The following is a 12,089-nucleotide window of genomic DNA, read 5'->3' as shown; positions in this document are numbered from 1 at the left end:
TTGAAAACAACTCCCACAGCCTCCGTTTTTCTCGTCTAGAACGTTACAATGACAGCCTAAATAGCATTTTGCTCTGCGGAATAAACAGGAAACAGGTAAAAAACGTCCTATCCGAGGTTTGTGTGTGAGTACAACTTTTGGATCTGGGGGTGTATCAGCCTTCTAGTCTTGTTGCTTTACTTTGTTAAAATGTGAGGTGTATCTTTTCTTTCAATATGGAGTTTAACCTATCTCAGACTGGCAGTCGCTGCTTAGTTGTTTTTTTTTCTCTGTACTAAATAGCTTAGGCTGGCATAGAGGCTTCAAAGTAAATAGGTAGCTTATCGCTATTCAACAGAAATCCCTGGTCTTAAGTTAAAATACGAACTTTTTTCCTACTGAGCAAACACAGCGCTGGTGCGTGAGACTGCTCGGAGAGCACTGAGACTCATCGGGGAATTTAGTTTTGATTATTGTTTAAATGCAGGGAGTTTCAGTGCTTTAACTTGCTGCCAGCTTGACATCTTCCCGGGGAACGCAGTTTGTGATGTGGTTTCTTGAGTTCCCTACTCGGTTATCTGTTCAGGAAGACACCTCATGGTTTTAACCAGCTTAAAACACATTGTGCTCTTGGTGCTCTTGCAGGAGGTTGCAGAACTGTGGAAGTCAGGCTCTTGCAGCACGTGATGCATCTTCCGGGGCTTTTAATTTGAGCTATATGCGAGTCATCGCCTTTGGGTGGAGAATCATCGATCTGGTTTATTAAAAGCTGATCCATGCAACTTGAGCAAATAAAAATGACAGCACTGACGTAGCCACCAGCCGCTTATAATGCCTGCTCATCTGGAAGTGCTGTTTGTGTCTGTGTTGCCCAGGTAAAACGGGTTATAATGGTTAAAAATAAATAAGAGCACGCGGCCGGCAGCCCTGCTCCTGTCTGCAGTCACCCTGCTGTCACTGTCATAGAATCATGGAATGGTTTGGGTTGGAAGGGACCTCAAAGCCCATCCAGTTCCACCCTCCTGCTATTGACAGAGACACCTCCCACTGGATCAGGTTGCCCACAGCCCCATCCAGCCTGGCCTTGAACACCTTCAGGGATGGGGCAGCCACCACTTCTCTGGGTAACCTGGGCCGGGGCCTTTGAAGCTGGGTGGAAGGTGTTTGGGTACATGGCCTTAGAAAGGCTGGGAATGTCATCCTGCATAACAAGGACAAACCAATACCTGAAGGTGCTGAAGGGCAGGTTGGATGGGGCTTTGAGCAGCCTGATCCAGTGGCAGGGGTTTGAGACTGTTAGGGCTTTGAGGTCCCTTCCAGCCCAAACCATTCTATGATTGTATATATCTCGCTATACACACACATATATATATATAATTTTTCCCTTGAACGCACAGAAACCTGGCAATATTCTGGACTTCTGAGAAATTCTTACCATTAATATATTCACCAGTTTTGCAGATCAAAAATCCTGTCTTAGAAGGGACTTTGCAAGAGAAAGAAATGTATTTTTAGAATGCAAATAGCTTGGTTTTATGTAGGAGCTGAGTACCAGAACTGAATCTGTCTTTCTCGGATCCACAGCTGGGGCTGTGGATTCCTAATTCCCAGCATGGAATACTAAGATTTGTCCCTTTCCTGGGCATCGTTAATAGAGCAGTGGTAGCAGAGTTTTATTTTTATTTAACTCAGTTGCTCTTTACATTGAAAGCAGGGATTCAGGAGCCTTGACATCTCACCGGAATTGACAAAATGAGTTTTTCTGGTTGCATCACTGTTCGGGATACATTTGGAACCAGTTGTTCATTCAGTAAGACAGGTACAGTTGTACGCTGTGGACAGGTACTGTTGGGCTCAAAGATCTCAAAGGTCTTTTCCAACCAAATGATTTTGTGATGCTACGACTTGTAGGATAAACAGCCTACGCCTTCAGAGCTGGATGGAAGGTGTTTGGGTACACAGCCTTAGAAAGGCTGGGAACATCATCCTGCACAACAGGGAGAAAACAAGCGTGGGGCTCTTAGATGGAGTTCTTCACGCCTTAGAACTATTTTCCTGTATTGTACTCCTTAAATCTTTTAAGTATGGTATGATGAAATCCTTTTCACAAGAGCAGAGAGGGAATAAACCAATTTAACCCAGTCCCTTTGTGGGTTTAAATTACCACTTTCTACTGTTGAAATTCTGAATTCTTTTTTCCTGAAGGTGAAAAAAAATTCCATCTCTCCATTTAACATGTAATCAGTCTCTCTCCTGCACTTATACTTCAGTGACTGGTGAAACTTGGTCTGATAGTTCTCTGAAAATACTCCAATTTTCTTTGTGACTTCTCTTCTGCTCACTTCTAGTTCATAAAAAAAACAGTATTTCAGCAGTGTTGCCAGGAAGCCGCGGATGCAGCTGGACCTGATCTGCAACGTAGAATCGTAGAATGGTTTGGGTTGGAAGGGACCTCAAAGCCCATCCAGTTCCACCCCCTGCCATGGGCAGGGACACCTCCCACTGGATTAGGCTGCTCAGGAACCCAAATGAATAAAAGTTGTGCAGAACGGCACAGCCAGAACATTTTTGCAGCTGAGAACTGGTTAAAACCATGGAGTAACAAGTGAGGGGTAACAGGTAATAGGGTGTAAAAAGTGCTTTGGTGGTGGTGTTTCCCCTTTCCCCCCTCCCCATCCCCTGCTAATCCAGATGGCTTAATTAATTTTGAGTTTTATACATAGAGGTCGAGTGTGTCAGAAACGTCATTCTCTATTTAAAAGTGAATTATCCCTTTGTGTAAAAAGAGCAGAGCCTGTTTGTTGAGGTCATCCTGAAAGCATCATCACTAAAAATTATCTGCTGATGCATAAAATTGGATTTATTCTTATGCTAGCATTTCCATAAAAATACAATTATATATAAATTTATGGTCTCTAAAAGCTTGTAGTAAACTGGGCTTTCAGAAAATAAGACACTTATCCTTTAAAGCCCGGTTTTAAATGACCAGATGGTGCTTGCAGTGTGGAAGCGTAAAACTGGTGAGAGATAATTGATCGTTTCCATTTTAAAAGGAGGGGAAGTGGCTCGAGGTGAAACTCCTTTTAATTACGGTATGGTTAACAGCAGCCCACCGACACAACATCTGCAGTTGGTTCTGGAGGTTAAATCGCTGCTGGCCAGGTCCAGCATTGCTGGATCCTCCTGGAACATCCAGGTCTGCCCAAACCTCTGTCTTGGCTGCTGAGCAACTCTGGGGTTGTCAGCAGGGGCTGCAAGGGAGCAAAGGGTTTAAAACTTAACTCAGCAGCTCTGATACTGCGGCGTACGCAGGAGGGGAAATTAAACATCTGTTTAATAAGGATTTTATGAAGTGTATCTTAAATGTTCCTGCTTATTCAAAAGATGCACGTGTCATTTGTTTGAAGGACGTGATTCCTCAGTGAATGTAGAGCCTTCTGAGCAAACATGCTTAAATTGCTTCAGCTTGTGGATTTGTTTTCATGCTGCTCAGCCTCGTTTCTTACCAGGGCTGTATCGGCGGCGTTGGAGGATGCTTCATGCAGCAGGAGGTTTATCTTGTAGGGAAACGAAATCAAAGGCAATCCTTAGAGAGGGTTTACGTAATTTCTGCCTTCTCCTGCGGAGCAGGACACGTGAGCCCCTGAACACATCTGTGGAGGTCCTGTCCCCAGGGATGGTCCCATCCTGTCCCGGTCCCTCCCTCACTTCCTCAGGAGGCTGCTGGCCTCAGCTTGGGTTGTGCCATCCTCCCTTCCCTGCCTGCTTGCTCTTCCTCATGCACATTTACTGTTTTAAAAGCACACGTGAGGTGCGGTGAGGGCAAGAATTGATCCAGCTTTGAGTGCTGAGTTTCATCGCAGAACACGTTTATGGCTTGTGCTTTAAAAAGGCAAAACCAGGCCTCCTTTTCATGTAGGTATCTGTGGTTCCAGCTGTGTGAGCTGTGAGTATTTCTAGGCTGGAGACTCTGACTGTAGGGCTCTCTTGTTGGAAATCCCTCTCTCCTGGTGCTGGGGAGGCGGTGATTATGTTCTGCTGAGGATTTCTCTTCCTCCTGCGCACTGAGGGTGGTGAGAGTTTGTTTGCTGATCCCTGGTGGTTGCTGAGCATCTCATTAACATCAGGCTCTGTATTTAGAAGCTGTTGCCCTGCGATTGCTGCTGTTTCTTTGCGTTCGCTGAAACAATCTGTTGTCGCAGCCGGGAGGTGAATCATGACTTGGTATGTTTGATCTCATTGATTACAGAGAGCTGGAAAAAACACAAATTCTCTTCTAGGTGCCCACCCTCTTCCCACCAAACATGGTCGGTGATGGACGTGGTGATGCTCTGACAAGACAGGCTCCAGATAAGCAGAACCAACAGCTCTGGCCATAAGCACCGCTCCTGAAAATCCTCTCCCCTCTCCGTTTTGCAGGTATGGTGTGAATATGCGTTGCTTGGCAGCTCGGGTCAACTACAAGACTCTGATTGTCATCTGTGCCCTCTTCACCCTGGTGACTGTGCTGCTCTGGAACCGATGCTCCTCCGACAGAGCCGGCCCGTTCCCCCGCAGCCTCTCCAGCCTCGAACGCCGAGGAGCTGCAGCCTCCGAGAGCGACCCAGCCCGGCAGCAGAGCGAAGAGGCATCACCCCAGGAGCAGCAGAAGGCTCCTCCTGTTGCAGGAGGCTTCAACAGCAACAAAGCCCTGGGGCTGAAGTATGAGGAGATTGACTGTCTGATCAATGATGAGCACACCGTTAAAGGGAGGAGGGAAGGCAACGAGGTCTTCCTGCCGTTCAGCTGGGTAGAGAAATACTTTGAGGTTTATGGGAAAATTGCTCAGTACGATGGTTATGACAGGTTTGAATTCTCTCATAGCTACTCCAAAGTATACACACAGCGAGCACCTTACCACCCCGACGGGGTCTTCATGTCCTTCGAGGGCTACAACGTCGAGGTTCGAGACAGAGTGAAGTGCATCAGTGGTGTTGAAGGTTTGTGGCAAGTATTTTATTCTCTTTTTAAAAGCTATAATGCTTCTAAAAGTTTGCTGCCGTCACTTGAGATGCAGAGAGATCTGAATTTTGTTGTGATAGCCTTGATAAAAAAAACCTTTGAGAAATGACGCGCGGTCTCTGCTTCGTGCCAAGTTTTTTCCAGCTCCCCTCCTGCATCCTGGGGGTTGGACTAGAGGACATTTAAAGGTCCCTTCCAATTCAAACTGTTCTGTGGTTCTCTGATCTCTGGTTTTACTGGTGGCAGCAAACTCCACAGGTGCTGGGATGCTTCTTTTATGGTTTTGGCATTGTGGTTGACACTCCTCCAATCTGTCAGGGAGCTACACTTATTTTAAAATCTAGTATTAACTAAAAAAGCCTGGCCCTGCTTTCTGAGGAGGCTCCTGCTTCCCTGTGGGCGTAGATATGGTCTCATGCTCTGAGCCAAACAGCACTGCCAGCACCCATGGAACAACCTGGCCGCTCACCGGCAGATAAATATTCAGGGTTTTGTCTTCAGCTTTCACAACAGAAGCTCAACGTGAGCCAGGGAAGTGCAATTGCAGCCCAGAATGTCAACTGTATCCTTGGCTGCATCCAAAGCAGTGGGACCAGCAGGGCGAGGGAAGGGATTCTGCCCCTCTGCTCCACTCTGGTGAGACCTCACCTAGAGTCTCCTGCATCCAGTTCTGGAGTCCTCAGCACTGGAAGGACATGGAGCTGGTGGAGCAAGTCCAGAGGAGGCCACGGAGATGATCCAAGGGCTGGAGCACCTCCCACATGAGGACAGGCTGAGAGACTTGGGGGTTTTCAGTCTGGAGAGGAGAGGGTTATGAGGAGACCTTAGAGCAGCTTCCAGTGCTGAAAGGGGCTCCAGGAAAGCTGGGGAGGGGCTCCTGATCAGGGAGTGCAGAGATAGGATGAGGGGGAATGGTTTTCAGGTGAAAGAGGGGAGATTGAGATGAGATCTTAGGAAGAAATGTTTTCCTGTGAGGGTGGGGAGGCCCTGGCCCAGGCTCCCCAGAGCAGTGGTGGCTGCCCCATCCCTGGAGGGGTTCGAGGCCAGGTTGGATGGGGCTTTTGAACACCCTGATCCAGTGGGAGGTGTCCCTGCCCATGGCAAGGAGTTTGAACTGCATCTGCTTCGAGGTCCCTTCCAACCCAAACCATTCTATGATTCTATGGTTTACAGTACTAAATATCTTTGGTGTCCTGCAAGAGGGGCACAGTGATATATTCCCACTTTGGATTTCCATTTAGAGGCTGGGAGTTTGCTCTAAATACAACTCAGGATTTTAGGAGAATCCTGTTTTTATCTATGCCTTAATTATCATGTGTTTGCTTGCTTATGGAGCTACGTGTATAAATAGTCTCCTCCACACAGTTTGTTTTCATCTCCCACACAACCGGCAAAGCAGCGTGCATTTTCTGGCATGAGGGTTTTTCCAACCAAAACTGGAGGCTGCAGATCCTGGGAGCTGGTGAAGGGCGGATGAAGGCTGGGGCTGGGCAGGGTTTTCTGCCAGTGCATTTCTGCTAACGATCCTAACAGAAGGTGGAAGTTTTGTATTGAGCTATGTGACATTGAGCTCATTAGACGGGTTTTGCCTGTCAAATGCAATACATCAGGCTCCAGAAGATGATCTCAGTGATCCTCCTGCAATGAGTCCTCTAGAGAAGTGGCTCCAGGGGGTTCTTCTGGTCATGTAGGCTTCTAAATCTAAAATCACCTGAACTTGAAGAGTAAGAACTGGGCTCTCTTGCAAGGCTGCCTACCAGGGAATTGTGTGAAGAAGGGTTAATCCTAGTATGGGTGGGCTGGAGCTGTAGCTCTGAGGACAAGGGATATCTTTGGGTAAAAGGATTGGGGCATATTAGTAAAATCATAGAATAATTTAGATTGGAAGGGACCTTGAAGTTCATGCAGTTTCACCCCCTTGCCATGGGCAGGGACACCTCCCACTGGATTAAGGTTTTCAAAGCTCCATCCAACCTGGCCTTGAACACCTGCAGGAAGCAGGGCAGCCACCACTTCTCTAGGCAACTGCAGCCAGGGCCTCTTCACCCTCAGCATGAAGAATTTCTTCTTAATGCCTCATCTAAATCTTCCTGTTTCCAATTTAAAGCCATTCCCCCTCGTCCTGTCACTCCAGGCACTCATAAAAAGTCCCTCCCTAGGTTTTCTGGAGCCCCTTTCCATGCTGGAAGCTGCTCTAAGGTCTTCCCGGAGCCTCCTCTTCTCCAGGCTGGACAACCCCAGCTCTCTCAGCCTGTTCCCATAGCAGAGGTGCTGCAGTCCTTAGATCATCTCTGTGGCCTCCTCTGGACCCATTCCAACGTTCCATGTTCTCCTTATGTTGGGGATACTCGCTGGTATTGCCTGGAGAACCCGAGTGCTTTCTGCCGGCATTGCTGCAGCTGCACTCGTAATGCTTTTTAGGGGAGCCAAGGTAATTGGAGCAGATTTGTGGATGCTGGGTGAATTGTTCTTTTAGCATCCAATAACTCTTAGCAACCTCTAGTAATAATGTAAACACTTAATTTGAGAAGATTCATGTGGGATTAAAGGGATTGAGTCAGATGTAACCTCGTTTGGACATTTAGTGGTCTCTGAGGTAAACTGAGGGGAAAACTGTTAGGGCATTTCAACTGTATTTTAAAATAAATACGATGCTCCAGTAAACAATTAAATGGGAACGTGTCGAAGACTGTGGGAAGGGCTTATTTGCCACTTGGATATGCTTAGTTTTGACTGGTCATGGATCTCAGTGTAAAGGGGAGCCATTCACTCTTGAAACAGGTCTTTCCTAAGCTCTGACTAAAGGAGAAGGTTGACGTTAACCAGCAATGGGCGCTCACAGCCCAGAAGGCCAACCATGTCCTGGGCTGCATCAGAAGATGCGTGGCCAGCAGGGCAAATGGGGGGAGATTCTCCCTCTTTACTCTGCTCTCGTGAGACCTCCCCCTGGGGTCCTGTGTCCAGTTCTGGAATCCCCAACATAAGGAGGATATGGATCTCTTGGAATGGGTCCAGAGGAGGTCACAGAGATGAGAGTGGTGAGGCCCTGGCCCAGGTTTCCCAGAGCAGTGGTGGTGGCCCCATCCCTGAAGGTGTTCAAGGCCACGGTGGATGGCGCTTTGAGCAGCTTCATCCAGTGGGAGGTGTCCCTGCCCATGGCAGGGGCATTGGAACTGGATGGGCTTTGAGCTCCCTTCCAACCCAAACCATTCTGTGCTTCTATGAATATCATTTGTCAGGCAGAAAGCAGTGATGGGGTATGGAGTTGTGATTCTTGCTTATAAGACACTTGTTTTCTTCTTCTCTTGTAGGTGTGCCATTGTCCACGCAGTGGGGTCCTCAAGGCTATTTCTACCCCATCCAGATTGCACAATACGGGTTGAGTCACTACAGTAAAAACCTGACAGAGAAGCCTCCTCATGTTGAGGTGTACGAAACAGCTGAAGAGAAGGACAAACCCGGCCGGTCTGTGGACTGGACGGTGCCAAAAGGCTGCTCTGTGTCCACGGTGTTTGATAAAGCCAAGTTCACTAGTGTCAAACAGTTTGTCGCTCCAGGTGGGTTATCCTATATGTGTGGCAGCTCAGCCACACCTGTTAATTTGCAGAGGGGGTACCAGAGGACCTTTAGCTTGCTGGGAATAATGTGTTTTCATTTATGCTACATGACTTCATAGAATCATGAAATGTGTTGGGTTGGAGAGGACCTCAAACCAGGGGTACCTCCCACTGGATCAGGGTGCTCAGGATTTCCTGTAGGCCCCCTTCAGGTGCTGGAAAGCCTAGGATGGACTTCCCATCCTTAAGATCTCGCCTGAGAGTTGGATTCTCTACCTCTGGAGTTTTTCTTTGCTTCTGTTTTCTCTCTCTTGCTGGTTTCTCAACCTTATTTCAATGAAAACATGGGTGCATGTAGACACGGCATGCAGGGAGAAGCTGCAGTTACGTTTCCTGAGCCTTGCAGCTTCTGTCTCGAAATAGAAGCAAAAACCAACCAAACAAAAAAAACCAAACCCAAAACCCATCGAACCAGTTGGAAGCCTGGGAAATAGCACTGACTTGTGATAAGCAGATGTTGACAGATGATAGATATGGTCTATTTTCAGCCTGGAGCAAGCGTAGCACGTACGGCTCTCTGGTTGGTTGGACCCGGGATCTTTCCACATTGGGATGCAATGATTTTTGCAACATTTGGTATCTTGGTTCTCGTTGACCCAAGTTGCCTTAAACCAGGCAGCAAGAGGGAGCGGCTGCCCAGGCTCCATGGAGGGACTGGGGCTCTGTCCAGGTTCTCCATATGCAGACGTGCAAGATGCATTTTGTTGCCGTCTCTTCGATTTACCATGTTCTGCTCCGTACTTAGCAGGGAAATTCATTATTTCATGCAAGAGTTTCCTTTGTGTGAGGACAGGCTCATTAATAAGGACGTAATGTATTTTTCCTCAATCAATACCCATTAGAATTAATGAGTCCATTACTTAAAAAGACAATGAAGTAATTTTCAGTTGGCACCTTAGGCCTGGGTCTCCTGGGAAAGAAATGTCGAACACTCTTGTGTCTTTGTAGTAGATAAATACGGGGAGAGGAAAGGCTAAAAGATCCGTTATGTATTCTCTCCTCATCCTTTATTGATGGCAGAGTAATCTGCGGGGCTCGAAGGCCAGGGTATGCATCCACTCCTCTTAGATGGCCCGAAGTAATGGATTTAGAGGCGCTTAAGGCAGTGCAGACAATGAGCAGCCTGTAGTTCTCCTTTGTTTCTTAAAACTCTTCCCCCCCTCCTTATTATAATTCACTTCGTTATCACACAAGCGTTTATTTACAAGGAACCATAAAACTTACTCGACAGGACTTGCAAGTGAGGGGTTTTTTAATTAGATTTTTCATAGGAACAAAAGGCTGTGGAACAAAGAATCATAGAATCACTTGGTTGGAAAAGACCTTTGAGATCACCGAGTCCAACCGTACCTGTCCATTACTAAACCAGATCTCTGCGCACCTCATCTAACTGGCTTTTAGCACCTCCAGGGGTGGTGACTCCACCACCTGCTTGGGCACCCCCTGCCAGTGCCTGAGAACCCTTTCAGAGAGGAACTGTAAGTTAATATAAGATGCACAGGAGTTCTTCCCGCTGATGCAGGAGTCGGCATTCGTTCACGGATTTAGTTTTATCCTTAATTAAATAATATATGATGGTGTGCAGAAAGGATGATTGAATTATTGATGGTCTGCACTAAAAGCTTTTGGATCCCGCCTGGTGAGAGGGCTTTACCTCTGGAAGCTACACTTGATGGCTTAAACGTTTTGTAGAGCTGAGTGCTTTACCACTGAACAAGGTTTTTCTTGTTTGTTTTGCAGAAAACACCGAGGGGGTTTCTCTGCAGCTTGGCAACAGCCGAGACTTTATTATTTCTTTTGATCTCAAATTCGTAACGAACGGGAGCATTTCCGTGGTTCTTGAGACAACGGAGAAGAACCAGCTCTTCACTGTGCACTACGTCTCCAACATGCAGCTCATCGCCTTTAAGGACCGAGACATCTACTATGGCATCGGTCCCAGGACTAGCTGGAGCACCGTCACCAGAGACCTGGTCACCGACCTGCGGAAAGGTGTCGGCCTCTCCAATACAAAAGCCGTGAAGCAGACCAAAATCATGCCCAAGAGAGTGGTGAGGCTGGTAGCGAAGGGAAGAGGCTTCCTCGATAACGTCACTATCTCGGCCACCGCTCACATGGCGGCTTTCTTCGCTGCCAGCAACTGGCTGGTGAGGAACCAGGATGAGAGGGGTGGCTGGCCCATCATGGTGACCAGGAAGCTGGGGGAAGGATTTAAGTCCTTGGACCCAGGCTGGTACTCGGCCATGGCGCAGGGACAGGCCATCTCGACGCTGGTGCGAGCGTACCTGTTGACCAAGGACCACACGTTCCTCAGCTCGGCTCTGCGGGCAACAGCCCCGTACAAGCTGCCCTCGGAGCAGCGTGGGGTGAAAGCCGTCTTCATGAACCGGCATGACTGGTACGAGGAGTACCCTACCTCGCCCAGCTCCTTCGTGCTCAACGGTTTCATGTACTCCTTAATCGGGCTGTATGACTTAAAAGAAACGGCCGGGGAAAAGCTGGGGAAGGAGGCACGGGTCCTTTACGAGCGGGGCATGGAGTCCCTGAAGGCCATGCTTCCCCTCTATGACACAGGCTCAGGGACCATCTATGACCTTCGGCACTTCATGCTTGGCACCGCTCCCAACCTGGCCCGATGGGATTATCACACCACCCACATCAACCAGCTCCAGCTCCTCAGCACGATAGACGAGTCCCCCATCTTCAAAGAGTTCGTTAAGAGGTGGAAGAGCTACCTGCGAGGCGGTCGGGCAAAGCACAACTAGAGCTTACAACCAAACCCCTTGGTCCTGCTGCCTCGCAGAGGTACAGTTTCAAAGGTTCCACCCACAGTTTTTTATGGACCGTTTCAAAGAAGTGATCCTTAAAAACTGATCTCCTGAAGTCATTGCATTCCAGTGTGAAAATATTTGGGTCTGATGGGGAGGACTGGGGAACGTCACCTGTCCTTAGCGCTCCACGGTGAAACCATCTGCACAAAGCAGATGTCCTTTGTGCTCCGGAGGTTGGGGACGTGTTTTGGTTGGGTTGTTTTTTCCCTTTTTGTAGGAAAACATTTGCAGAAGCCATACAGGTCTCTCAAGTCCAGCACTTGCCTGAAAAGTCAGTCTGTGGCCTCTTTAAAAACGGAGTTTTGTGTGTCAGTGTTGGAGCAGCTTAACAGATCATGTGGTGTAATGCCGTAAATGTGTATTTACTTGTAGTGTATCTTTTTAAAGGTGTTTTTTTCTATGCCTGTTATTTTCTTGGGTGAAAAATACACATATTTCTTGTTTTTAATGCTCTCAATGGAGATCCTTTAGCTGTATGGTTTCTTTACAGACGTGTGGATGGAAAATATGCGGACAACGTGCAGGCTTCGAAGTCACGTCACGTAAGCACAACTCGCTGGCGATCGCCGACTGCACAAAGCTTGCAACCACGCCACCCCCATTGCATAAAGCCAAATTCACCCTCGCCCATCAGGTTTGCCAGTGACGCCTCCTCCCTGGT

The 12,089-nt window shown here is 47.9% G+C and overlaps 1 protein-coding gene across 3 annotated transcripts in view; it reads left to right on the top strand.

Moving 5' to 3' along the window:
* The window catches only part of GLCE (glucuronic acid epimerase), a 47,467-nt gene extending 35,578 nt beyond the window's left edge, over nt 1-11,889 (top strand). For 2 of the 3 annotated variants that reach the window (XM_069866623.1, XM_069866624.1), the window contains 3 exons: nt 4,399-4,958; nt 8,292-8,537; nt 10,338-11,889. In XM_069866623.1, coding sequence (XP_069722724.1) covers nt 4,412-4,958; nt 8,292-8,537; nt 10,338-11,362 — 1,818 coding nt within the window. In that variant the 5' untranslated portion in view covers nt 4,399-4,411 and the 3' untranslated portion in view covers nt 11,363-11,889. Of the gene's footprint in view, nt 1-4,398; nt 4,959-8,291; nt 8,538-10,337 lie in introns of those variants that run through there. The other variant, XM_069866625.1, reaches the window with a different exon arrangement.
* Nucleotides 11,890-12,089: the final 200 nt, after the last annotated feature.

Source organism: Phaenicophaeus curvirostris, chromosome 12 (assembly GCF_032191515.1).
Source record: "Phaenicophaeus curvirostris isolate KB17595 chromosome 12, BPBGC_Pcur_1.0, whole genome shotgun sequence".
Taxonomy (NCBI): domain Eukaryota; kingdom Metazoa; phylum Chordata; class Aves; order Cuculiformes; family Cuculidae; genus Phaenicophaeus; species Phaenicophaeus curvirostris.
This window is presented reverse-complemented; position numbering and strand designations above follow the sequence as displayed.